Source organism: Saccopteryx bilineata, chromosome 3 (genome assembly GCF_036850765.1).
Source record: "Saccopteryx bilineata isolate mSacBil1 chromosome 3, mSacBil1_pri_phased_curated, whole genome shotgun sequence".
NCBI lineage: Eukaryota > Metazoa > Chordata > Mammalia > Chiroptera > Emballonuridae > Saccopteryx > Saccopteryx bilineata.
The window spans coordinates 161,919,945-161,944,711 of NC_089492.1; the positions used below are offsets into that span (position 1 = coordinate 161,919,945).

Genomic DNA, 24,767 nt, shown 5'->3' on the forward strand with positions numbered 1-24,767 from the left:
GGAACAGGAACAGAGATAACTTAAACATTCCTTAAAATGCTGTTATGAGAATAAAATAAAAACTGCTCAGCCAGTACCAAATAGCTAAAAAAAAAAAAAAAAAAAAAGGTGTATTTAGTGAATTGGCATGTTTTTATGATTTGTGATTCTCTATTTCTTTAATTCTATCAGGATAGTAGCAAAAGAACAATTGATATATTAACTGTCAAAATATGGTTGTTATCCTGTTGCTATATTTAGAATTTGAGGCACTCAAGAATAGTACTATTTTTACTGGTATGGCAAATGTGCTGTTGAATCAGGGTTACTTCTAATAGAAACCATGAATCCTTCTGGCCTATCAGAGGGCATGGATGGCTCTACCTCACCAGCAGGTAGGGCGGGACACAGTTGAGAGATGGTGGGTGTGGAGGTTAAAAGAACTGGAGGTCATCAAGGGCAACTTGCTGCTTTATGTCAGAGTTTGAACATGGTCTAGGATAGTATTTTTTAAATTGTCCAATGGAACTAAATAGCATGGAAGAAATTTCTTTAGTTTTTTTTTTTTGTTTGTTTTGTTTTGTTTTGTTTTGTTTTGCTGGAGGCACTTCTATGTTACCATGATATGGTAAAAAATGTTTTTTCTTTCCTATTGTGTCTTGTTTGCTATTTGTATAAGCAGTAAGTAAAACTAGTCTCTACCCCTCTTCATAATGTGGCTGTGTTTTTCTATTAGGATTCCTCGTTGGTAGATGACTAGAACCAAATATTTTTGCCAGTGATTTCAGAATTCAGACAAGTCCGGGTGAGTATGTTTGTATAGATAGAACAGCGAGGGGAAAATCCTAGTGTGTGTGTGACTTAGAAGTGGCATAGTGTGCTGTGCCTTCTTGGGTGGCGTGGACTAGACGTCATCTGCATTTGAGATCAGGTTGTCCTTGGAGCTGGTAGGAATAGGGAAACAAGACCTGAGGCTGGGGTGGGGGGTGAGTAACAGCACCTGCAGTGATGGTCCCGACTCACAGATGCTGCGACATCAGAAGTGAGAGCAAGTTTGTTTAATCTTTCTTACATTTACCTATATATTTATATATTATACTCCTTTCTTAAAATTTATATTTGTATGTCTTATTTGCTAGTTGTTTATACTTCTTTCAAAAAATAGTAGTTTCTAAATAAAGTGAAGTTGAGCTGAGACTCCCTGCTGGGCGTCTGGGTGACTGATGCACTGTATACATAGAGTGTGTACATGGGAGGGCCATGGGAGTTGGGAATGTTTTAGGAAAAGAAATGGACGTATACTTTGGGCTTGGGCTTTTCTTTGCAGGAAGTTTTAATTTTTATTTTTCATCAAAAGTCTATTTGTTATATATTGGGTATATTACTATTTTTACATAAATTTAAGGTTTTTTATTTATGTCTTTTAGAGAGAGAGAGAGAGACAGGAGAGAGATGAGAAGCATCAGCTCATATTTGCATCACTTTAGTTGTTCATTGATTGCTCTGGTCGCTGGTTTGAAGCCCAAAGTTGCTGACCTGAGACCTTTGGACTCAAGCTAGTGACCTTGGGGTTTCAAACCGGGACCTCAGTGTTCTGGGTTGACACTATTCACTATGCCACAACTGGTCAGGCTAAATTTAAGTTTTTCACAGTTTTAACTATATAATTTGGTAAATGTGATAGATATGGTTCATAAACAAAAGGTCTTTGGGATCCTCAATAACTTTTAAGATTATATAAGGAATCCTGTGTCCAAACTACTTGAGAACTACTGGTTTACTTATAAATTCTCTAGCCCAAAAGGGTGCCCTACTGTCTGCTTTTTGGAAAGTCAGCTCAACACCGAAAACAGTGCTTAAAAGAATGAACTTCAGCATCCTATTGAAGTAGATTTTTATTTCTTCTACTTAAGATTCTCTCAGCCTCTGTTTCCTTATTTATAAAGTGGGAAAAATAATATCTATCTTACAGGTAGTATGAGGATTAGATATAATGTATATAAAGGAGTAACTGTTATGTTATTAAAAACCAGTATTTTCATTCCACCAGGCTAAGTGACTCATTGGTTTCTGGCTGTAAGAAGAGAACAAACATGAGGTCTAATGCTTCTGATTTGAATGGTTGAATATCGGATTCCCATCTGGTACTGACTAGACCTACTGTGGAGGAACTTTACTGGACTTGGAGACTCCAAGAGCAGAGTAAAGGACTGTAGATGTCCTCTGGACCATGGGGTTTTCTTTCTCCTGGGGAAAACTTTTTCGTCTCTGATCATAATTGCTGCTTGTTAAAACTGGTACAATACTCATTAAGGACTATGATTTCTGTGACCAGATGAGTTACACACACAGTCATGACACAGCAGAATTTGAACCTCTTCTCTAGCATTAGCTCCTATTAGGTACTTTTCTGATTAATGCAGATTGTTCAGGCTCAGGCTTAGGATGAAGGAGACACATTGATCTCTTGGAATTTTTCGTCCCCCTGCGATATTTCTCTGCCTTTCTAGAGGAGCCATTAGTCACCATAACCAGGCCCCCAAAACCATATCAGCATACAGATTTCATGGGTTCTTTTGGTGCAAAGGGGCAGAGATGGGCTATGGACTATCATTGATATTGGAATGAACTATCATTGATATTTATAGATCTTTTATCTATAAAAGATCTATCTAACTGATGGTGGTCTTTAATCTATTAGCAAGGAAACAAATTTTATTAGCATAATGCTAAATGATTGAATGGCTGTGGTCAGCGGCAGGGATTCAGGTGCTGTGGATCAGCTTCTAATAACCTGTGTGGGAGGATGCAGAAGGACCTGATTCAATTCACAGAGGGGAAAAAGTTGGGTCTTAGGGTAGTTTTATCTCCAAGGAATGCTGCCATCAATGAGTACATGCGCGCGCGTGCGCGCGCACACACACACACACACACACACACCACACCACACCACGTTCCTAGTGAGGTATTTCCTGACCACTCTTATTTTAAATTGCAAACCTCCTTAGCACTCCCAATTTGCCCCTTTCCTACTTTGTGTTTTTCTGTGTTGTACTTCTCACCATTATAACCTATATTTACTTGTCTGTGTATTGTCTGTTCTCCCACTGGAATGTAAGCTTCATAGAGGAAAGCTTTGTCTTTTTGGTTCATTGTTCAGAGCCTAGAAACATGCCTAGCACATCAGAGACCACTTATTATCATTGTCTTTGAAAGAATACATGAATGAATGAATTCAATTCCATTTCTACTGAAATCAAGGTCATCTGATATGCCTTCATATATAGCCATCCGTCTTCACCCTCTCCCTGCCCAGACTAACGCCTCAGTGCTTTTCTTGATCATTCTCTTGCTGCCTTTTGGATATTGCTGCTGTGGTAACCTCCTCTTCTCATTTTTAATGTGTCTCCTCCATTATCTTCAGTTTACAAACATAAGTCTTCACTAAACTCAAAATCTCTCCTTTGCTTTGTTCCTAAGGTACCATATTCTCATGCTCTTCCTTTGGTAATAAATTCCCTTTTGAGAGTCTCTATACTCAGCATTTCTGCTTTCTAACACCCAGTCATTATTTATGTTTTACAGTCTAGTGTTTATCCCAACCCAATCTTGTGGTCCTATTTAAGTGAATTCTCTTTAACATCGCTATCACCTCTGTCAACTATGTCCATATTTTCCTTGAAATTTTTTCTGTTGGCTTTTGAGATATTTCATGGTTTTCTGATTGCTCTTCTGTCTCCAGTGGCTCCACTTCTTTCTCCTGCTCCCTAAACAGACCCCAAATTTGTCCTTTTCCCATTGTCACCTCTTTATTACAGATGATGCTTAAAATTATTATATCTCCAGCTCTGACTCCAACTGAGATCTAGTTCTGCATATACATGATTCATTACCTGAACCCACAATCTTGGAGGTGAACTCTTTCATCCTCTTAAATCTATTAGTGGGTTCCACTGCAGATTTTACAGTCCCCATGCCAAATGTCTGTCATCCATGTCCCTCTTCCTTGTTTACTGTTGCCATGCTATATAATTCTTGTCCTTACACTTGGCCTAGTGACATAGTCTCTCTGTGGTTTTTTGCATATCCAGTCTCTTCTCCTTCAACACATCCTGTACAATAACACTGACTCATTTTTATAAACATGCTGATTATATCCCTATTGTATCAGAAATCTTCAATGTGATTCACTGTTTAATAAAGTGAATAAAGCTTATTAAAGTTTAAGCCAAGGATTCAAAATCTTCCACAACCATATTCCAATCAACTTTCCCGCTATATTGCCCAGTATTCCCTAACTCAACAAATTAAACTTGATAACCCTCCCAAACACTTTCCTATTGCTCTAGGTTTGTTCATTCTAGTTTAAATCACTTTTGATCAAAAGCTTTAAGACTCAAATATCAAATATATATATATATGTGTATATATATATATACATATATATCTAACACAAAGTAGTATAAGATTTAGGTCACGAATATAAAATATAGGAATTAAGTGTGAAGACTTTCTGCTACTAGTATATATATATATATATATATATATGTATATATATACACACACACACATATATATATATATTTTTTTTTTTACAGAGACAGACAGATAGGTACAGACAGACAGACAGGAAGGGAGAGAGATGACAAGCATCAATTCTTCATTGTGGCACCTTAGTTGTTCACTGATTGCTTTCTCATATGTGCTTTGACCAGGGTACTACAGCAGAGCAAGTGATCCCTTGCTCAAGCCAGTGACCATGGGGTCACATCTATGATCCTACACTCAAGCCAGCGACCCTGTGCTCAAGTTGGTGAGCCCGTGCTTAAGCTGGATGAGCCTCCGTTTAAGCTGGTGACCTTGGGGTTTTGAACCTGGGTCCTCCGCATCCCAGTCCCATGCTCTATCCACTGTACCACCTCCTGGTCAGGCACAAGTTTTCTTGATGAAGACTTGCTTTAAAAAAAAAAATCTGACTCATATTCCATATACAGCCAATAACACTGGCATTATTCAACTTGCAGTTACTGCACAGGTACTGTGTGGCAGACACTTTGCTAGGTGTTTACAAAGGTGAATGAAGGCTGCTTTTAAAAATAGAACTAATGAAACTAGGTGTTTGACTTCCACGTACTGCTTCAGATGGTATTTCTGCACTGCATATGACAACTGAAACTGAACTTTAAAGGATATTCGCTTCCACAGGTAAGAACAAGACGTCGTGCTCGGTCATGATCTCGATATTGTGAGAGATGTGTTTTGCTCCCTTGGCACCATTCTCACCCACAGCTGTGGGGAAGAGCTCCACTTTCAGTTCTGCCTGCAAACCGGCAGCCACCTGTGAGACAGTCAGACATACCTGAGTTAAAGTCTTGGTTTTCACACCAAATTGGACAAGTTACTTAAACTTTCATTTGGTTTCCTCATCTATAAATTTGGCACAAATGAATGATACTGTTATAGCATTTAGAAGAATTACTTCATAGATCAGTGAGACAGAAATCCACTGATTCTATGGGACCCAGGATAAGCTGTTAAAGGAGAAAACCGGGTGCTATTCAGGAAATAGTGTAAAGAAACTAAACACCAGGGAATGTAGGTGACACCGAAGACAAACCATAGTGCTCATCACTGTGCTAGTTCTTGAATTACAGTAGTGAGTTTCTATCCTTGCACATAAAGATACATTTAATCCAAGACAAATATGAATTTAAGAGAGGCGTATCCAACAACAGCTCTTTCCTATCCCTTGGATTCTAGTATTCATTATGTAGCACCTGTGACGTGACAGCCAGTAGAGGGAGACAGAACTAGTTTAAATGCTAAATTGCTTAGGTCTGAAGGCTGCAAGGAATGGAAGAAACAGCTAGGAATGGGCTTGCCTTGTTCCTTGAGACAAACATTGGCCGGGAAACAGAGTTAGTTGTTTTTCTAAGTTGCCTCTCCAGGGGGTGGAGTAGAAAGCAGACTTGAGAAGTCACCTGGAAAGAAGTCAGGAACTACCACAAAGAAAGCAATTAGTGCGGAGGACCCGGGTTCGATTCCCGGCCAGGGCACACAGGAGAAGCGCCCATTTGCTTCTCCACCCCTCCGCCGCGCTTTCCTCTCTGTCTCTCTCTTCCCCTCCCACAGCCAAGGCTCCATTGGAGCAAAGATGGCCCGGGCGCTGGGGATGGCTCTGTGGCCTCTGCCCCAGGCGCTAGAGTGGCTCTGGTCGCAACATGGCGACACCCAGGATGGGCAGAGCATCGCCCCCTGGTGGGCAGAGCATCGCCCCTGGTGGGCGTGCCGGGTGGATCCCGGTCGGGCACATGCGGGAGTCTGTCTGACTGTCTCTCCCTGTTTCCAGCTTCAGAAAAATGAAAAAAAAAAGAAAAAAAAAAAAAAAGAAAGCAATTAGATACAAATAATATTTTCTGCCATCTAATTTTTAAATAATAGAATTGAGAAATGTTTCAATTTTTTTCAACGATATGCTTGTGAGTATACTCACAGGGGAGGAGATCCAAGAGCTTGTTCTGGGACTCGGGCCTCTTGCCCTCCAAGTCCAACACTCGGAGTGACCGGGAGTGAGGACACTGAACAAGGGGAGCTGGAGTACTGCCACCACAGGTCTTCCCAGGCTCTGAGCACATTTATTTAGTGCTGGCAGCAGCCAAGCTGAACAGTTGTTACATTTACGTATGTAGATTACATTTAGCCTGTAGATTACATTTTTGCCAGAGCCAAAACCTACCATCAAAAAGAAAAAAAAAACTGACAGTCTAGAGTGGGTTTCAAAGGATACATGCTGGGATTTTAGTACCTATAGAGGGCAATCCAGCAGTCACTGTGGCTTTTGGCATAATCCCTGTTTTAAGTAAAAAAGATCTAATTTCCCAGAACAGTGGAAGAAAAGCTTGCTTTATTTTTGTTTTTGCTTTATGTTGTGAAGATTCTGAAATCTTGAGACAGGAAAATGATAAAACTTCTTTATTTTTTCATTTTAGGAGAGAGAAAGGGAGAGAGAGAGAGAGACAGAGAAGGTGGGGAGGAGCTGGAAGCATCAACTCCCATACGTGCCTTGACTAGGCAAGTGATAAAACTGTTTTGGAGAGGGACTCATGAATTAGTGGCTCTAATCCCAAAGTGTATTTCTGCTTGAAATTGTGGCCTGCATACTACTGTCTCATAGTTCATAAGATACTAGAGCTGGAAGAGGGCTAAGAAGTGACCTGGTCTGGCTCCTGTTACAGGCAAGGAAAACAAGGCACACAGGATTAATTAACCACCATCACTGAGCTACTTGGTGGCACAGTGATGACAAGAAGCCAAGTGACTTTGCATCAAACCAAACCAACCCAAAACTTCTGTGTCAACATATAACAACTGTGGTGGCTGTAAGGTCTTAGGACTCAGTGAACCCTGTGTTCTGGTCATGGGACAGGATGCCCTTGCTCAGTTCTCCCATGAGCCTCTTCATGTCCCATTTGTGAAAGATGTGTCTGCCAAACTTCTTCATTCTATCCTCAGTCACACACTCTGGATTCCTTCTATGCCTTACTCATTGCTAACATCCCTAGTAGCCCGGCTCTTGGTGGCAGGAGGGAGAAATGCAGTTTGCTGGTGAAATGAGATGACTATCAGAGCAGTACAATGATGCACAGACTGAGATAAACGTCCAGATTTACAAATGTGATTCATTACCATTTGAGACAAACTTTTGTTTACATCATACAACGGTATGATACTTGAAAGTATCTTTTAAAGTAATGGCAATATACAGATTTTATTTTGTTTTTTAAAGGGATTTATTTTATTTTATTTTAGATTTTATTTACTTTCAGAGGGAAAGGAGAGAGAGAGAGAGAGGAAAGTGATAGAAAGGGGGGAGGAGCAGTAAGCATCAACTCCCATATGTACCTTGACCAGGCAAGCCCAGGGTTTTGAACCGGCGACCTCAGCATCCCAGGTCGATGCTTTATCCATTGTGCCACCATAGGTCAGGCACAATATACGGATTTTATACTAAACTCCCCATTTTGGGGAATGTATCCCAGTCAGAATGGGTTGACATTTTCACATTTGTATTTTCAGAGATCTTCGGAGAAATGAGGTTGCTGATGAATTTAATATACTACTATTTCTTAGTATATTAAATAATGTACTTATTAATATTCTGATAAGTCTTTGGCAAATACCAAGAGGACTAAATTAGATTTACATAAAAATATAAAGAATGGAGTATTTTTCCAAAGGACTTTTCACTGGGCAGAAGGATTTGTTATAGACTATCTTCAGGTAATTGGCTTCCCAAGTGCATGTTAAGTCAAATTTAATTATTACAAAGGTATTTTTTATACAATGATTCATAGCTGAATATTGGGACAAGTGAGGTGAACTTCAGAAATGTTTCCAAAGCTGGACGTTTAACCTTGTTTACACACAGCATCTGTCTCATGGTTATTACATGCAGTAAGTGACATCAAGCCCACATACTGCACCAGTGCCAGGAATCTTTTGCTTATGATACTAGAAGAATTAGACTTACACATAGTTTTTAAACTGATTGGGTAGAACGACTTAAGAGCCTGTTTCACTGGAAACATACATATTCACATGGGCACACACAGACACACATGACAGAGAGCACACAGGACTTACAGGCCCAGGTTTGTAGGTCACCCTTAGTCCTGTGCTGGGTGGGGGCTGCTTCACCCTAAACCTATCAGGCAAAAAGATAGGAATCAATTTATGCCCTAGTGAAATATACAGTGATTGAACCAGGATATTTATTATACAGTCAGGAAGGTGTTAATATTTACACCACAGGGGCAGGGAGTCTATACCATTAGAAAAACTGCCTAACATTCAGTTGGGAGAAAACTCCTGGGCCCATTTCACAACAGTTGTCAGTGTCACACAGACTCCCGCCCCAGTTCCAACCCTTTGTCACTGGGGCAGACAGGCAGCCAGGCCGGCAGTTGTGAGCATCTGGCTGGTGTGTCCGCGAAGCAGCGGCCCACCACACTGTTGCGGAGCGTGGGAGCCAGTCTCACTGCCATGGGATGTGGCTTGCATGTTGGGGGAGAAGAGAAACAGCTGGTGAATGTGAAAAGTCCTGCGCTCCCACGTGGTGCCTACTGCTCTCCTTTCTCGGATTTGTGAGCCCTGCCTGAAGTCTGAAGACCTGGAGTAATTCAAAATGCCCAGGAAAGCCCACCTCCACATCCACTCCCCACCCGGCTCTTGTGACCATCAGTTCTGCTGTCTGCCTATAGTGGCTAAATTTAATAAGCTGAGGAGTGAAATCTCAAATTCTATACTGGACAGACAGGATCTGAATGGATGTTTTATTTGAAGTTGACTCTTTCTGCCCACCCACTTGTTGGCAAAACCAAAACTCCCACCCCTCTCCCAACACCTGATAACATCTGATCTGGTGGCCTGGGTCCTTCATCAAGTTGTTTCTGAAAAAGCAAACAATTCCTGAAGTGGAGATGTGCCCCAATTCAAACAGGACAGTGATCTTGGGAATTGTTTGCTCCTTTAGCAAAGGTGCCATAGATGTCCAGATCTGAGTCCAAGTCCAGAACTACAACCATTCTTGAAGGACTTGCCACTCCTGAGCATAACTCTACAACTGAAATAAAAATTTATTCCATTTTATTGAGTAAACCTCCTCACATTATACTTAAGTTGAAGTAAAAACAGAATAGAGGAGATTTTCTAATTGGGGGTTGTCTTCGTATAGAGTATGGACACATGAATGTCCACCCAATGGGAAGGACTGAACTCCCCCCCACACACAGGAAGCAGTGACAACAGCTGTATGGATGGAGTGGGTCGCCTGCCCTGAGCTTGTGACTCAGGAGATCTAAGGTCTAACCTTGCTCTCTACCCTACAAAACCTAAAAACAAGTTACTCAGTTCCTTTATAACAGTTTTTACAAACTCTGAAATTCTATTGGTCTTGATATGGAAATGAAGGTCTGACTCTTATGGATTCTTTGCCTTCTAACTAACTGGAGATACAGATGGGACTGAAGATACTGTGCTTGTTATCAGTTCCAACTCAGAACCGGGAGAACTAAAATGACCCTAATGATTGAGGTTAAATGTTTTCCTCTTTGCTTCAATTGTGCAGAAATAATGTAATTAAAATCATTCTTAGAAAACAAAATGAAAGCATCTCAGCTGATAGATTTGGTGGTGAATTTGAGAAATGAGCTTTCAAGTTTATTTATTTAGTTTTTCTAGAGCAGATCAGGCTTCTACCAAAGTATAAATAGTTTTTAATGGAAGGGCAAAGAAGTACCTAGCAATAGTTGAGGCTTGATAAATATTGATTTGTTGAAGAATGAATGAGTGAAAGAGCAAGTAAATGATGTGAAAATTTAAGCATCTGAAAGTAATTACAGTTTAATCCAATAAACATTCGCTGATGTAGGTAGTCAAACAAGTCACAGAGTCAAGGTGACCTGAGCAGACACAGGGTGCCTCGGCCTCACCTGCAGAAATCCACTCCAACATTCTTGAGCTTGACAGTGGTTTCATAGGTGTGCCCTTCTTCAAGCACCCCAAACTTCACTGATGGAGGGAGAAGACGAAATCCAAATAGGGATGAATTTGCATTATTAATAGCAGCAGATGCAATAGAAGAGGTTTTCACTCTTCCTCCAGCAGAATCTTGCACCTTTGCATTAAGGAAAAAGTAATAAAGTAAAATGGTTCTATTTTGTGTTCCCAAGATGAGAAAAATTCTCTGTCTTCAGAAGAAAGTAACTGCTTGTCTGGGGGAGGAAATGAACTTACCATCTCATGGAAACCTTACACAATCCCATTGTAAGGAAGTATTTAAGGCTTTGTTTTAAGGATAAGGAAGCTCAAGTTTAGAGAATTGAAAGAGTATTTTCTCAGGTAAGTGGCAGAATAAAGTTTCACAAGTTTGCCTGAATCTCAAGTTTGTGCTCTTGCTTGTGTGCCAGTGATGATCAAACCTTAGCTCCCACCAGAATCACCCAGAGGACTCGCTGCCAGACTTTGTTGACTCCACTGCCAGAGTTTCTCAATCAGTACATCTGGAATGGGGTCCACGAATCTGCATTTACAATAAGGTCTCAGGTATTGCCAATGCTGCTGGGTCAGGTAATGACACTTTGAGAACTACTGCCCTGTGCCATTGGTATCCTCAGATCTGCCACACTGACCTCACCTGGGAGCTTGTCAGAACTGCAGAATCTTGGGCTCCCACACAAGACTCAAGAAGTCAGAATCTGTATTTTAACAAGATCTTTAGGGAATTCACGTGCACAGTAAAGTCTGAGAAGCACTGCTAGCACACGTCTGTAATAGACATTGCAACAAATTCTCTGATGGCAGTGAAATACGCGGAAGTATCAAAGGATAACATCAAAACTCATCTGGTGGGCTCAGAGAAGGCTTCCCAGCAGATATAAGATGGACTCAATCTTAGAGACTGAGGAAGGAATGAGCTGATGCTTTCAAAGAACTAAGTACTAAACAACTAAAGCCCCACAATGGCTGAAGTATAGTGAGTTTGGGCAAGGTGAACTGAGCAGCAAAAGGGGTCATTCTTGTATTCATGCTAAGTCATTTGGATTTTATCCAGAGTCATGAGAAGCATGGCCAGTGATCCTCCCAGTCAGTAGTGTGCTGGTAAAACTGGCTGTCAGAAAAGAACCTTAAGGAATAGCATTTGTCAATTTCTAAGGTGTAAGAATTCCCAGAGGGGCTGATTTCAAGCTACCAGTGATTTAACAGCTAGCTTATAAAATTCCTTGTACAAGCCGGCTGTCACACAGCACCGTGTAGTTATCTCTGTGTGATTTGAAAGGCTTGCCTGGTGAGATGATACACAGTGGCAGGCCATCAATCACTCCTGAGTCAGGATTACATAAAATGCTGCTCAGCACTGGGAAATTTGTCCCCATGTTTGTTTTACCTTTTTGAGGGGCAGAGGCTTGGGCTTGGAACTCAGCAAATAGTGAGGTAACTTCACTTTCTCCTTCCTTGCTTGTCCTGCAACATCCTGCAGCAATGACTGGGTTGGAATTTTCACAGGCACACATGATTCTGGTTCTGTGAGGGGAAGTGGAAATCACCACAGGGACATTTTATTCAAAAACTTTTGAGATCCTCTCAGAATATGAGGAACACAAACCAACTTGGGAAACTTATCTTTCCTTTTTGAAGAGTTTACTTAAAGGAAGAGAGGCTTTTGTTGATTTCAGTGTTCTAGCTTTATATTTTACCAAGAGATTTTACCTAATGTTGCTCCTCACAAGTCTAGAAGATGACAGGGAAGGTGCTAGTAGCATTACCTTTTCTAAATCAATGAGGAAAATCGGATTCGGAGAGATTATGTGACTTGCCTTTGCTGAACTGAATGTATACCAAAATCTTCTGGGTCCTTTCCATTAAATCAGCAAGGCACAATACAAGAAAAACATTTACTCTGAAAGATTTCCTAAAATAAATGAGGGCAAAATTTCGAGATTTGGTTCAACTACTATATTTATAGTTCTATTTTTCTTTTTGCACAAGCACATAACTATTCACATGTTAGTGCTTGAATAGACTGAGTTTCAAGGACACTTAATACATCAATTTTTGTGTGTGTGTGTGTGTGTGTGTGACAGAGAGAGGGACAGACTGGGGCAGACAGACAGGAATGGAGAGAGATGAGAAGCATCAGTTCTTTGTTGCGGCACCTTAGTTGTTCATTGATTGCTTTCTCATATGTGCCTTGACTGGGGGGCTACAGCACCATGAGTGACCCCTTGCTCAAGCCAGTGACCATGGGGTCATGTCTATGATCACATACTCAAGCCGGATGAGTCCGCGCTCAAGCTTGCAACCTCAGGGTTTCAAACTTGGATCCTCCGCATGCCAGTCCAACACTCTATCCATTGTGCCACCACCTGGCTACAATCAATTTCTTGAACTCAGGTATTTTACTTACAGAAATATTGCCTATAGCCCACTTCTTTCTGCACAAAGGTAAATACTATTTGTATTTGTTTAGTTCCCCATTATTTTCCTGTTTCAACATGATTTTGTACCCCTAGTAATCTCATTGTTAGTCTAAGGTTACATACATTTCTTTTACTCAGTCTTTTTTTAAGATTTTTTATTTATTTATTTTAGAGAGAGAGGAGGAGGAGGAATGAGAAGTGTCAACTCATAGTTGTTTCACTGTAGTTGTTCATTGCTTACTTGTTGTATGTGCCTTGACTGGGGAAGCTCAGGGTTTCGAACTGGCAAACATTCTAAGTTGGTGCTCTATCCACTGCACCACCACAAGCCAGGCTCACTCAGCCTTTTTGAGCTCCATTTTCTCTTTTTGTATTCTCCAGTAGAGTTTTGAGGTGAGGAGTATTCCTTCTTAAGATTCACGACAATTAACTCCCTAGAAAATGTCATTCCCAGGCCCTGGCCAGTTGGCTCAGTGGTAGAGCGTTGGCCTGGCATGCAGAGGTCCCGGGTTGGATTCCCGGCCAGGGCACACAGGAGAGGCGCCCATCTGCTTCTCCACCCCTCCCCCTCTCCTTCCTGTCTCTCTCTTCCCCTCCAGCAGCAGAGGCTCCATTGGAGCAAAGATGGCCCAGGTGCTGGGGATGTCTCCTTGGCCACTGCCCCAGGTGCTAGAGTGGCTCTGGTCGCAACAGAGCGATGCCCCAGAGGGGCAGAGCATCGCCCCCTGGTGGGCAGAGCGTCACCCCCTGGTGGGTGTGCCGGGTGGATCCTGGTCGGGCGCATGCGGGGTTCTGTCTGACTGTCTCTCCCCATTTCCAGCTTCAGAGGAATACAAAAAAAAAAAAAAAAAAGAAAGAAAGAAATGTCATTCCCTTTACAGGTCTTTTGTTGTTAGCAGTAAGACAGGTATGTGTGAATTTTGCAAATCATCCTCCTCCTGATGATTTTCTTGAGAATTCTCAGGATCTTCCTTCTTTTTTATTTTGGCCTCGACATCCTCTGTCTTCTAATTATGTGGCCACCAATTCTTTACTCTGTCTCTGGACATGAATGCCAGGCTTCATGATTTGCCTTATGAGTCTTTTCTTGGTCTTCTGACTTGCTTGTCTCAACATTAGCCATTAAACAATCTTCACAAGGACCTTTTCTGTCTCATCATTTTTCTTGGTTTGGGAACTACTGCCTCAAAGGGTCCTAGCTGTCTTTCACACTGGGAAAGCCACAGTACCAAACCAAAAAACTAACGCATATGTGCAAAACCACACGTCATCTTAGTTTTCAGATTCAGACCAATCTGGTGTGGCTTTGGCATGATCCATTATTTCTAACAAGTACGTCCTGCCTCTGAGCTCCAAGCATCACTATCTACTCAGCCCCCTGAGCCAGAATCTGGACATCAGTTCTGAAAAGTGGTAGTTCTTACAGATAAACTAAGCTAGGGAATCAAACCCTTAGATCACTAAATTTGGTGAGGAATAAGAGCACTGTTTTTCAATCACCAGTCCACCAGAAATTCTATACTGGTCTGCGAAAGAGTTAACCACCCTGATGTGGTATGAAGACTGGTGGATGAAAAACACAGAGCTAGAGTATAGATGATCCAGACAGCCACAGCTGTATGCATTTCCACCAATATCCAGAAGGTTGAAATAAGAATTGCATTTTAGTTCATCATACTTAAACATCCTTTCCCACATTCAAAAACCATAAGACAGGCAAAGGGAGGGACCAATATTAGAGTACCCACTATCTGCAGGCAAGCACCACAGGTATATTTTACATCCTCAGTTCCCATAACACCCTCTGAGCTGAGGGCTGCGGTTATTATAATCTTTGTGTGCTCAGCACTCTCACCAAAGACCCCTCCACACCCACTCCTACCATATAGATTTCTGGTGCCATGATGTCCCTGAGCCCAGCCATCAGGATGGCACATGAGCCACACGAAGCCAACACGGGCCCTTCACTGGCACATTCCCACTGAAGCTGACAGAGCTAATCCCATCTTGTCGACTCAGTTATGGGTCTGGAAGAATCAGAATCTGGGGCTTCTATAGTCATGGACATAGCCTGTCCTTTGCAGAATAGGATAAAACAAAACAGGAACATGTCAGGATAGGGCAAGATGGAGGCAGGGAGCATACCCAGAGAGACAGGCCTCAGACACAACACACTCCTGAAGAGCTGGGCGCCCGTGCCCTGTCATTCTTGGGCAAGTGCCATCTCCACTCCCCTGTGGTTTGGTTTTGAACTCCAATAAATGCCTCCACCATGGTTGTTGTTCAGAGAGTTTGAATTTCAGTTCTCTCAGTTATCAACTGAAGAGACCGGAGGAATAAAATATGTAGTAGTATCTGTTTTATAGATGAGAAAACTAAAGTCAAATAACTTGTCCAAGACATCAAAAGAAGTGTCAGGGTTGTGATGTGCACCACAGTATGTCTGACTCCATGAGGAACACACTTCTACTAGTGTGGGGTAGTAGAAAAAATACAAATTGGTCTCTGTCCAGGTTCCTGGGACAGAGCTGCTAAACTGTTATAATTTCTTAAGTGATAAGAACCTAGAAGCATCTTCTATTCCAATATTTATTTTTTGACCCACGTTCTTGACACAGAGCTCCTAAATCCCTTGGAATTACTTGGATGATAGAAGTGTCTTCTGATCTACTGAGGTGACTTTTGGTGGCCATGTGGAGAGCTTTCCTTTCAGGCCAACCACCAGAGAGGCCAAGCCATGATTAGAAGCTTAGAGCACTCAACCTGTCCTCATTGTCTGGGAAGGGAAGAGGAGATGGAGACTGAGTTAATGATGCATCCTGCCTACGTGATGAAGTCTCCATGAAAGTCCCTACAGTGCAGGGTTTGGAGAGCTTTTGGATTGGTGAACACGTCTGCATGCCCAGGGTGGACACCCAGCTCCCTAGGGACAGAAGCTCCTGTGCTGGACCCTTCCAACTTCACCCTGCACCCCTCTTCATCTGTGCCCTTTGTCACATCATTTGTTATGAGTTCTGTGAGCTGTTCTAGAAAATTATATAACTCAGCCCTGGCCGGTTGGCTCAGTGGTAGAGCGTCGGCCTGGTGTGCAGAAGTCCCGGGTTTGATTCCCGGCCAGGGCACACAAGAGAAGCACCCATCTGCTTCTCCACCCCCCCTCCCCTTCCTCTCTGTCTCTCTCTTCGCCTCCCACAGCAGAGGCTCCATTGGAGCAAAGCTGGCCCGGGCGCTGGGGATGGCTCCTTGGCCTCTGCCCCAGGTGCTAGAGTGGCTCTGGTCGCAACAGAGTGATGCCCCGGAGGGGCAGAGCATCGCCCCTGGTGGGCAGAGCGTCGCCCCCTGGTGGGCGTGCTGGGTGGATCCCGGTCGGGCGCATGCGGGAGTCTGTCTGACTGTCTCTCCCCGTTTCCAGCTTCGGAAAAATACAAAAAAAAAAAAAAATTATATATATATATATATATATATATATATATATATATATATATATATATATATCTCTAGAAGAGGGATGGGAATCCCAACTTCTAGCTGGTTAGAAGCATAGGTAACAACCTAGACTTGTGATTGGCATCTGAAGTGAGGCAACAGTTTTGTGTGACAAAGCCCTTAACCTATAGGATCTGTGTTACCTCTGGTTAGAGTTAGGAATTACGTTGAGTCATTGGACATATAGCTGGTGTCGCAGAATTAATTGATTTGGGAAAAAATCCACATATATCTGGTCACAAAAGTGTTCTGTAGGGCCCTGGCTAGATGAGTCAGTGGACACAGTATCATCCCAGTGTGCCACAGTTGCAGGTTCAATCCCCAGAAAGGGCATTTATGAGAAGCAACTAATGAATGTACAACTAAATGGAACAACTAAGTGGAACAAGTTGCTGCTTTTCTCTCTCTTTCTTTTTCTCAAATTAATGGAAAAATTAAAAAAATAAAATAAACTTTAAGAGTTCTGTAGGAGTAGTGAGTTTTTCTACATAACTACCCCAAATCCACCTGTGCATCGCAATCCCCTGGGCTGGTTCTGGAAAATAGAGATGCCCAGCCCACATGCCACAGAAGGCCTATTTCAGGTCAAAACAGAACAAGAATTTCTGGGGATGGAGCTCAGTGATCAATGTTTTAACATGTTTGTTCCTGAGTATGTACTATTATTATTACTAGTAAATACAGATACAGAATTTATCATGTGCCAGGCATTGCTCTAAGCATTTTATGGTCACTAATTTAATCCTCACAGCCCTGTGATGTGTATTTATTTCATTATTTCCCTTTACAGAAGAAGCCACGGTAGGAAGAAGAGGGGTTAAGCATGTGCCCAGTGCTCACGACTGTTCTGTCAGAGCCCGTGAAGCCTGCACTCTCAGTGGACTGTGCCACACTGCCTACCCAGTACAGATTGTTATTACCCCACGAGTCTATGGGGTGTCACCAGGAGTTGGGGGTTGGAGGAGAGTGTCCCTGAGGGGCTTAGAGCAGGGGCAGGACACTAGCTGATGCAGCAAACATTTGAACAACTGGGATGGTCCCCCCAGTGGTGTCATCTGAATATTCCTGCTGGACCTGAGCTGCCTGAGAACTTGTAATGGGTCTCTATGTCAGTGCTAAGGTGGACTGTAGCATATATTTGCAATAACTGTTTTTTGTTTCCTCTAGGGCATGGCTTTATTTACTTCCTTTCTGAGTTTACCTGCTCAGTAAGTGGAGTGTGTTTCTCCCATTACTCTGAGCTGGGTCACGGGATAGACTAGAACAGGTATGGAAGCAGAGTGTGTCCATCCCCGCAGAGGCCATCAGCAGTGTGTTCCCCTGGCCCCTCCAGCTCCAACTCTTTGCCAGGAGAACAGTCAGTTCGATGGTGGCAGCTCTATCTTGCGGGACCTGGACTACACCTGAACTCTATCTGCAGCCAGCAATGTGCCATGAAAGATTATTGATTGCTGCTCTGGAGAAAAACTGCCCTGGTTTGTAGTTTGCAGCACTTGCTGACTGTTCCCACGTTGCCTCCAACTCCCAACCTTGGTCCCTGAGCTGGAGTGGGAAAAATGTGCACAGTCAGACCTCAGGGCCTGTGGACCCAGCATGTCCTGTCCCACAGCTACTGCCATAGTTGACCCGCAGACCCCAGAGGATTTATGCAGTATTAGCACAGCCAACACCAACAAGCACATTTTTATTTTTATTTTTTCCAAGTGAGAGGAGGGGAGGTAGAGAGAGAGACTCCTGCATGTGCCCCTACCGGGATCCACTGGGCAATCCTGGTCTGGGCTGATGCTGAATCAACTGAGCTAATTTTAGCACCTGAGGACAGCAGCTCAGACCAACTGAGCTATCCTCAGAGCCTAGGGGCTGTTGCTAGAACCAGTCAAGTCAATGGCTGTGGGAGGGGAAGAGAAAGAAGGGGGGAGGGGTGAAGAAGCAGATGGTCATTTCTCCTGTGTGACCTGACCAGGAATGGAACCTGAAACATCCATACCATGGCCAACGTTCTATCCCAGCGGTTCTCAACCTGTGGGTCGCGACCCCGGCAGGGGTCGAACGACCAAAACACAGGGGTCGCCTAAAGCCCAAATAAAATGTGTATTTCCTATGGCTTTAGGCGACCCCTGTGGTTTGGTCGTTCGACCCCCGCCGGGGTCGCAACCCACAGGTTGAGAACCGCTGCTCTATCCACTGAGCAAACTGGCCAGGGCCCAGCAAGCACATTTTTCTTTTACAAAGTTTAGACCTCCTCCAGCTCACTTTATTGTATTTTTCAAACATTATCTTGTACTCTTACCAGATAACACTCTGATCTACTTATGCTGGTTTCCTGCTCATTTCATTTCTACCTTCAGACTTCTGAATTCATCCTTTGTGTGTGTGTGTGTGTGTGTGTGTGTGTGTATGTGTGTGTGTGTGTGTGTGTGTGTGTGTGTGAGAGAGAGAGAGAGAGAGAGAGAGAGAATATAAAATACTTTTTTCTCTTCTCTATATCTAGATGGCAGTGCAATGAAATACATAGAATCGGGAGTCAAAAAATTCCTTTTCTAGCCCTGGCTCAGCCACAAACTTGTATGATTTTAGATGTTACTTGACTTTCTCTAGGTTTCAGTTTCCTCAAGTAAATGAGGGTTGTCTGAGGCAATCCAATCTTATCCCTTAAAATCTATGAGATTCTATTTATTCAAGACCACCTAGTTCTCGTAAAGCTTTCCCCACTGCTGTGTTATCTCTTCCTTGTGAACTTTTTTACCTTTTTTTATATCACAATTAATTTACCTCATTGTGGAGTCACGTTATTGTGTCTCATCTCAAGTACCTCAGAGCCTAGGTGTGTAATAGGTGTCCTTGTCTCAAAATGATTTTTTCCTCATTCAAAAACTCCCATTCCTTTGAAGCCTGTGCCATCAGACTGTATTACCCACAATGTCCCCAAGTAGTTGTCATTCATAGATCTCTCAAGCATTCCCTTGACTCACTGGAGATAATGGATGGCCTTCCACCCTATGTCTCTGGGTGATGTTACCCTGTCCTCTCTGACTCATGATCATCCTGTCTCCATCTTTTCCTCTTCTCTACCTCAGAAACTCCCATGGTCATATCTTTGACAGTGATAATTTTACCACTTTCAAACTCTCATTTCAAGCCTTCCTCTCTAGAATACTAGCTCCTATTCTAGCTTATTACTCTATCACATTTAACAATCAGTTAACAGAGGTCTCAATGAAGATCTCTAATCAACTCACCCTCTCACCTTATTCAGTCACTTCCTTCTTGTCTTGTTTTCCCGTTTCTCTGGAATGGGTTGTACATTCCATCATTATATCCACCCCTTGGCAATCACACTCAATTATCTTCCAAACTCAACATATCAACCCACTGCCAATGAATCCACATGGTGCTAAGAAGTCTTTCAAAGTCCATAGCCCCAATATCCATGACACTCTAGAATTTTTCTATAACCACCAACTATATCTCCAGCTCCCCGCCCCAATACTATCTCCCATACTCCAAAAAGACATAATGTTCATTTTGAGGAATAAAGAGATAAAGCCAATGATTGCCATACCTGTGGGAGAGTGTGTTAAATTTTCAGTTTGCTTCTCATTAGCAGACTCCTTGATATCCACAAAACTCACTAATCTTGGAAGACTGGGCGTACCTGATTCCTGTTCTAAAATTTCTTTTGGCTGGGGATCTAGAAAGCCCCCAAATATTATAAAATAATATTAGACAATGATACAATGACTACTAATGTCTGTGTTCTCTGTTACAATGAACAAATGCTCACCTACCCTCCCCCTTTAGAAAGACTAATAGAAGAAAGCTATTAAGAGGCAGTGATTCTTCCCATCTGATGCAATGTTTGCCAATAACAGGACAGTATCAGCAATCCTCACACTCCTTGGGGCCAGCTGGTTCTTTCTGGGTCTTATGACTCCATAGTAGTAACTTTTGTGATGGGTTATGAAGCAGAGACCAAGCAATTTGGCCTACGTTTATCTGGCAAGAGTAATTGAGATGTCATTTTTAAAGAAAGCTTTCAATCTTAAATGCATTCCTTACTGTGAACATCTAATTCTTTATTAAAATGTATCTCTCTAAGAAATCAGTGCAATATGAAACAGATATTAAATAAATATATCAAGGACCAATAGTGTGGGCCAACCCGGTTGAATGGTGGTGGCTGCTGGGAGGACAGTGCTGAAAATCTGAGGCCTTGCCCCCTTCAGGGGGAGGGGGCTTGATTGATTAATGTTGCCTGCCAGGGTTGAGGTGACCACACGAACCTAACAAGCCTCATCTCTGATTTCTCCTCATGGTATTTACAAGCCATTGTTCCAACCTTAATCTTTGCTTTCAAATTCTGTACTGACTGGGTGCTCTCTTTGGCTGTGCTCATTCCAGGCAGCTGAATTTCTGGTTTTGTATTGCACTGGAGAAAAGTCCTCTATCTGGGTATTTTAACTACCCAGAGTATTAAAGAGAAGCGGTACATTCCATTTCAGCCCTAAATTCTTTAATAGGTATCTCTTGAAATGAAGGCATTCTCCCACATATCCACAGCACCGTCATCACACCCAGAAAAACCTACAATACTGCCACAAGGCTTACTACTATAGAACCCTCCAATCACACTCATGCCATTGTTCCATACTGTACAACTGGTTTTTATCAACCCAGCATCCAAAATTCATGTATTGCCTCTTTTTGTAATATAGAACAATTATCCATCTTTTTCTTTTAGTAATACTGACTTTTCTGAAGAGTCCAGGCCATTGTCTTATAAAGCATCTACATTCTGGATGGGCCTGATTGTTTCCTATTTATTAAAGTCACATTAAGGAATTTTGGCAAGATTTCTATTTCCTATACCTCATATACTGCACTTCATATTGCATTATATGAGAAAACACTTGGTTAAAGTGGAACATGCCACTTCTCTCCATTGTAAATGGACATTTTCCTCCTTATAATTATGAGGTAATATGTGAGGTGATGCTTTGAGACCTTGTGAAAAACCTGTTATCTAACAACTTTACTTTATTACTGCCTTACTTTTGAAATTAGCCAGGTCTTCTTAATGCTTCCAGGTAAATATTAAGCATACAGGATGACAACTAAATTTTCATCACATCTTTGTTTCCTCATATAAGACAGACAAGACTAACATGCATGTTACAGTGGATTATGTCATTAACTGTTACTAAGACAGAGGTGGTGGGAGCCAGTTCTGGTCTAAGAGGCCACTAGTTGGCATCTTCGTTTAAGCATATTAACGGGAATAAGAGGAACATGTACACATTACCTGGATGAAGATCACATGTGTTTTGAACAGCAGTTTTGTTCACATCATCACCTTTCTTTGTAAAAGAACGGAAGTTTTTGGAAAGGGTGTCCAGATATTGAGACTTAAAGGAAAAACCAAAGATTTATTTCAGACTTCCACATGGCTGAAAGGCAACCATCACAGCATGTTAAGTTGGTTAGCAATGGTGAAGATCTCTTTTATAGGGTCCTGGATCTAAAGCTTTGCAAACTTAAAGTTTTTCAAGAGACTGATGAACTCAATTCTAGAATTTTGTTAGTCATGATTTTCTGTAATTTCTACTCAGGAAGCCTCTGGTTAGCATCTGGAGTTTTCATAGAAACACAGGGCATTCTGAACACATGAAAATATCCACTTTGCTTGAGAGTTTCAATGCTTTACAGAAGAGGAGAGGAGTGTGCTGCCTCTACGGGCTTCCAAGAACTTACGGTATCTTAGTGCTGTCACAGCAGCTGATGGGTAAGGGGATTTTAATAGACTAGGAACTTCAAAGTGGAGTTTATCTGAGGATAACCATCAATAGGGAGAATTCAACATGAGAAGGGCTCTAAATAGATGGGATAAGACAATTAATAGAAATAATGCAAGGCAGGGAGGTGGAGGGGTAGGATTACCTTGTTAGAGAACTAATTATGTGCAAGACCTAAAATTAGTCTTTTTTCCTTAGAAGCTCATGAGACATGGAGTTGAAGAGTATGGGTTAATCAATCAGTTTGATGTAGGAAAGAAACAACTTCAGAAAATGTACATTATATAACATATGCAATGTATTAATTTTTAAAAGACACTTATTCAATAGTTGTTAATTACATTCTATTACCTGAGACTGATGTAGCTCACTCAATTCAGGTCTGAAGAAGGGTGATATTACTCTGTTCTTAATGTCCATTAAACAACTCTGTGTGTTTTCAATTTCCTTCCTGGTCAATGTTCCCATAGTGATGCAAAAGAAGACATAAAATATTTCAAAATGTTATTTGCTTGTGTTCAGCTTTAAGTCCCTCAGAAAAAAATGGAATTACTAACAGTAAAACTGATAAAAATGAATTCATCAGACATTTATTTTTTGGTCAATTTATTTTGGTCTATTTCCTGTTTCTTCTAGAATCAGTCACGTTTTCTTTTTCTTTCTTTTTTTTTTGTGACAGAGACAGACAGAGAGAGGGACAGATAGGGACAGACAAGAAGGGAGAGAGAGAGAGAAGAGAAGCATCAGTTCTTCATTGTGGCACCTTAGTTGTTCATTGATTGCTTTCTCATACATGCTTTGACCTGGGAGCTACAGCAGACCGAGTGACCCCTTGCTCAAGCCAGCAACCTTGGGCTCAAGCTGATGGGCCTTGATCAAACCAGATGAGCCTGCACTTGAGCCAGCAACCTTGGGGTCTCAAACCTGTGTCCTCTGTGTCCCAGTCTGAAGCTCTATCCACTGCGCCACCACCTGTCAGGCTCAGTCACGTTTTCTATTTAGAAATTAGACTTTCACGTAAGATAGAAAATAATGATACCAGGTGGTAGTTTGGTTTTACAGTTGACCTCAAAAGACTAAAAACCATGTGGTTTGTTTGTTTATGAGAGGAGGGGCAATAGGGAGACAGACTCCCACTTATGCCCTGACTGGGATCCACTCAACAACCCCCGTCTTGGGCCAATACTCGAATCAACTGAGCTATTTTTAGCATCTGAGGATGATGCACTTGGATCAACCGAGCTATCCTCAGCACCTGGGCCGATGCTTGAACCAATCAAGCCACTGGATGCAGGAGGAGAAGAGGGAGAGAAGAGGGAGAGGGAGGGGGAGAAAGCAGATGTTCGCTTCTCCTGTGTGCCCTGACTGGGAATCAAATCCGGATGTTCATATGTTGGCCTGATGCTCTATCTACTGAACCAACTGGCCAGCGCCAAAACCTTGTGGTTTAAAAGCCAGAGTCTACTAATTTGCATAACTTCAGTAGCCATGGTAAAAAAACAAAAACTAAAACTTGAATAATGTTTTATAAATAATGTGATCAATGATTACAAAGTGAAATAAAAACAATCATGAGCCTGGCCTGTGGTGTACAATGGTTAGAGCGCCAACCTGGAATACTGAAGTTGCTGGTTCAAAACTCTGGGCTTGTACCAATAAACAACCAGAGTGAAGCATCTACTTCTTGTTTCCTGCTTGCTCCTGTCTCTGTAAAATCAATTAATAAAATTTTTTTTAAAAAGCAATCATGATAATCTTGCTAGTTGTCTTTCCAGTATCAGGACCCTACAATGAAAGACAATCTAACTGTTAAAAACTAGACTTCCCAGCCTCTTTATATATAGGGATGGCCAATGTGATGTAAACTAAAGTCACTGAGTAAGACTCCAGATAGCTTTTAAAGAGGGCTAACTCAGCTGGGACTTTTATTCTTATCTCATCTCTTTTCCTACTTCCTGAAATATGGATGAAATGGCTGTAACTGCAGCAGTCATTTTGCAACCATGAAGCAACCCGTAGAAATCGTGCTAATAAGGATAGAACACATAAAGGGAAGAAATCTGAGTTTCTGATGATGTGGCACTGTATGCCATGGATTGTCCACTTCTGATTTCCTTTTTACATTAAGAAAAAGAAATTTCGCCTGACCTGTGGTGGCGCAGTGGATAAAGCGTCGACCTGGAATGCTGAGGTTGCTAGTTCAAAACCCTAGGATTGCCTGGTCAAGGCACATATGGGAGTTGAAGCTTCCTGCTCCTCCCCCATTCTCTCTCTCTCTCTCTCTCTCTCTCTCTCTCTCTCTCTCCTCTAAAATAAATAAATAAATAAAAATAATTTTAAAAAAAGAAAAAGAAAAAGAAATTTCTTGTAAAAACCTGATTTGGGTGTTGTCTGTTAAATGTAGCTGGACCTAACGCTATCTGAAATAACTTTTAATTTTAAGTGTTTAGTGCATGTCAGGAACTTTGCAAAGTGCTTTACATTTAATCTTACAATAATTACAATAGTTACTATTATTATTCCCATTTATTGA

General features: G+C 41.9%; 1 protein-coding gene across 1 annotated transcript in view; it reads right to left on the reverse strand.

The window, feature by feature from the left end:
• Window positions 1-1,342: 1,342 nt before the first annotated feature.
• Window positions 1,343-24,767, reverse strand: part of SPAG17 (sperm associated antigen 17) — a 301,342-nt gene continuing 277,917 nt past the window's right edge. The window contains exons 41-47 of the mRNA XM_066268112.1: window positions 22,586-22,685; window positions 21,745-21,847; window positions 11,924-12,054; window positions 10,470-10,654; window positions 8,623-8,683; window positions 5,173-5,317; window positions 1,343-2,276 (exon numbers count right to left, since the gene is read on the reverse strand). Of these exons, the coding sequence (XP_066124209.1) occupies window positions 2,137-2,276; window positions 5,173-5,317; window positions 8,623-8,683; window positions 10,470-10,654; window positions 11,924-12,054; window positions 21,745-21,847; window positions 22,586-22,685 (865 nt within the window). The 3' untranslated portion in view covers window positions 1,343-2,136. The remainder of the gene's footprint in view (window positions 2,277-5,172; window positions 5,318-8,622; window positions 8,684-10,469; window positions 10,655-11,923; window positions 12,055-21,744; window positions 21,848-22,585; window positions 22,686-24,767) is intronic.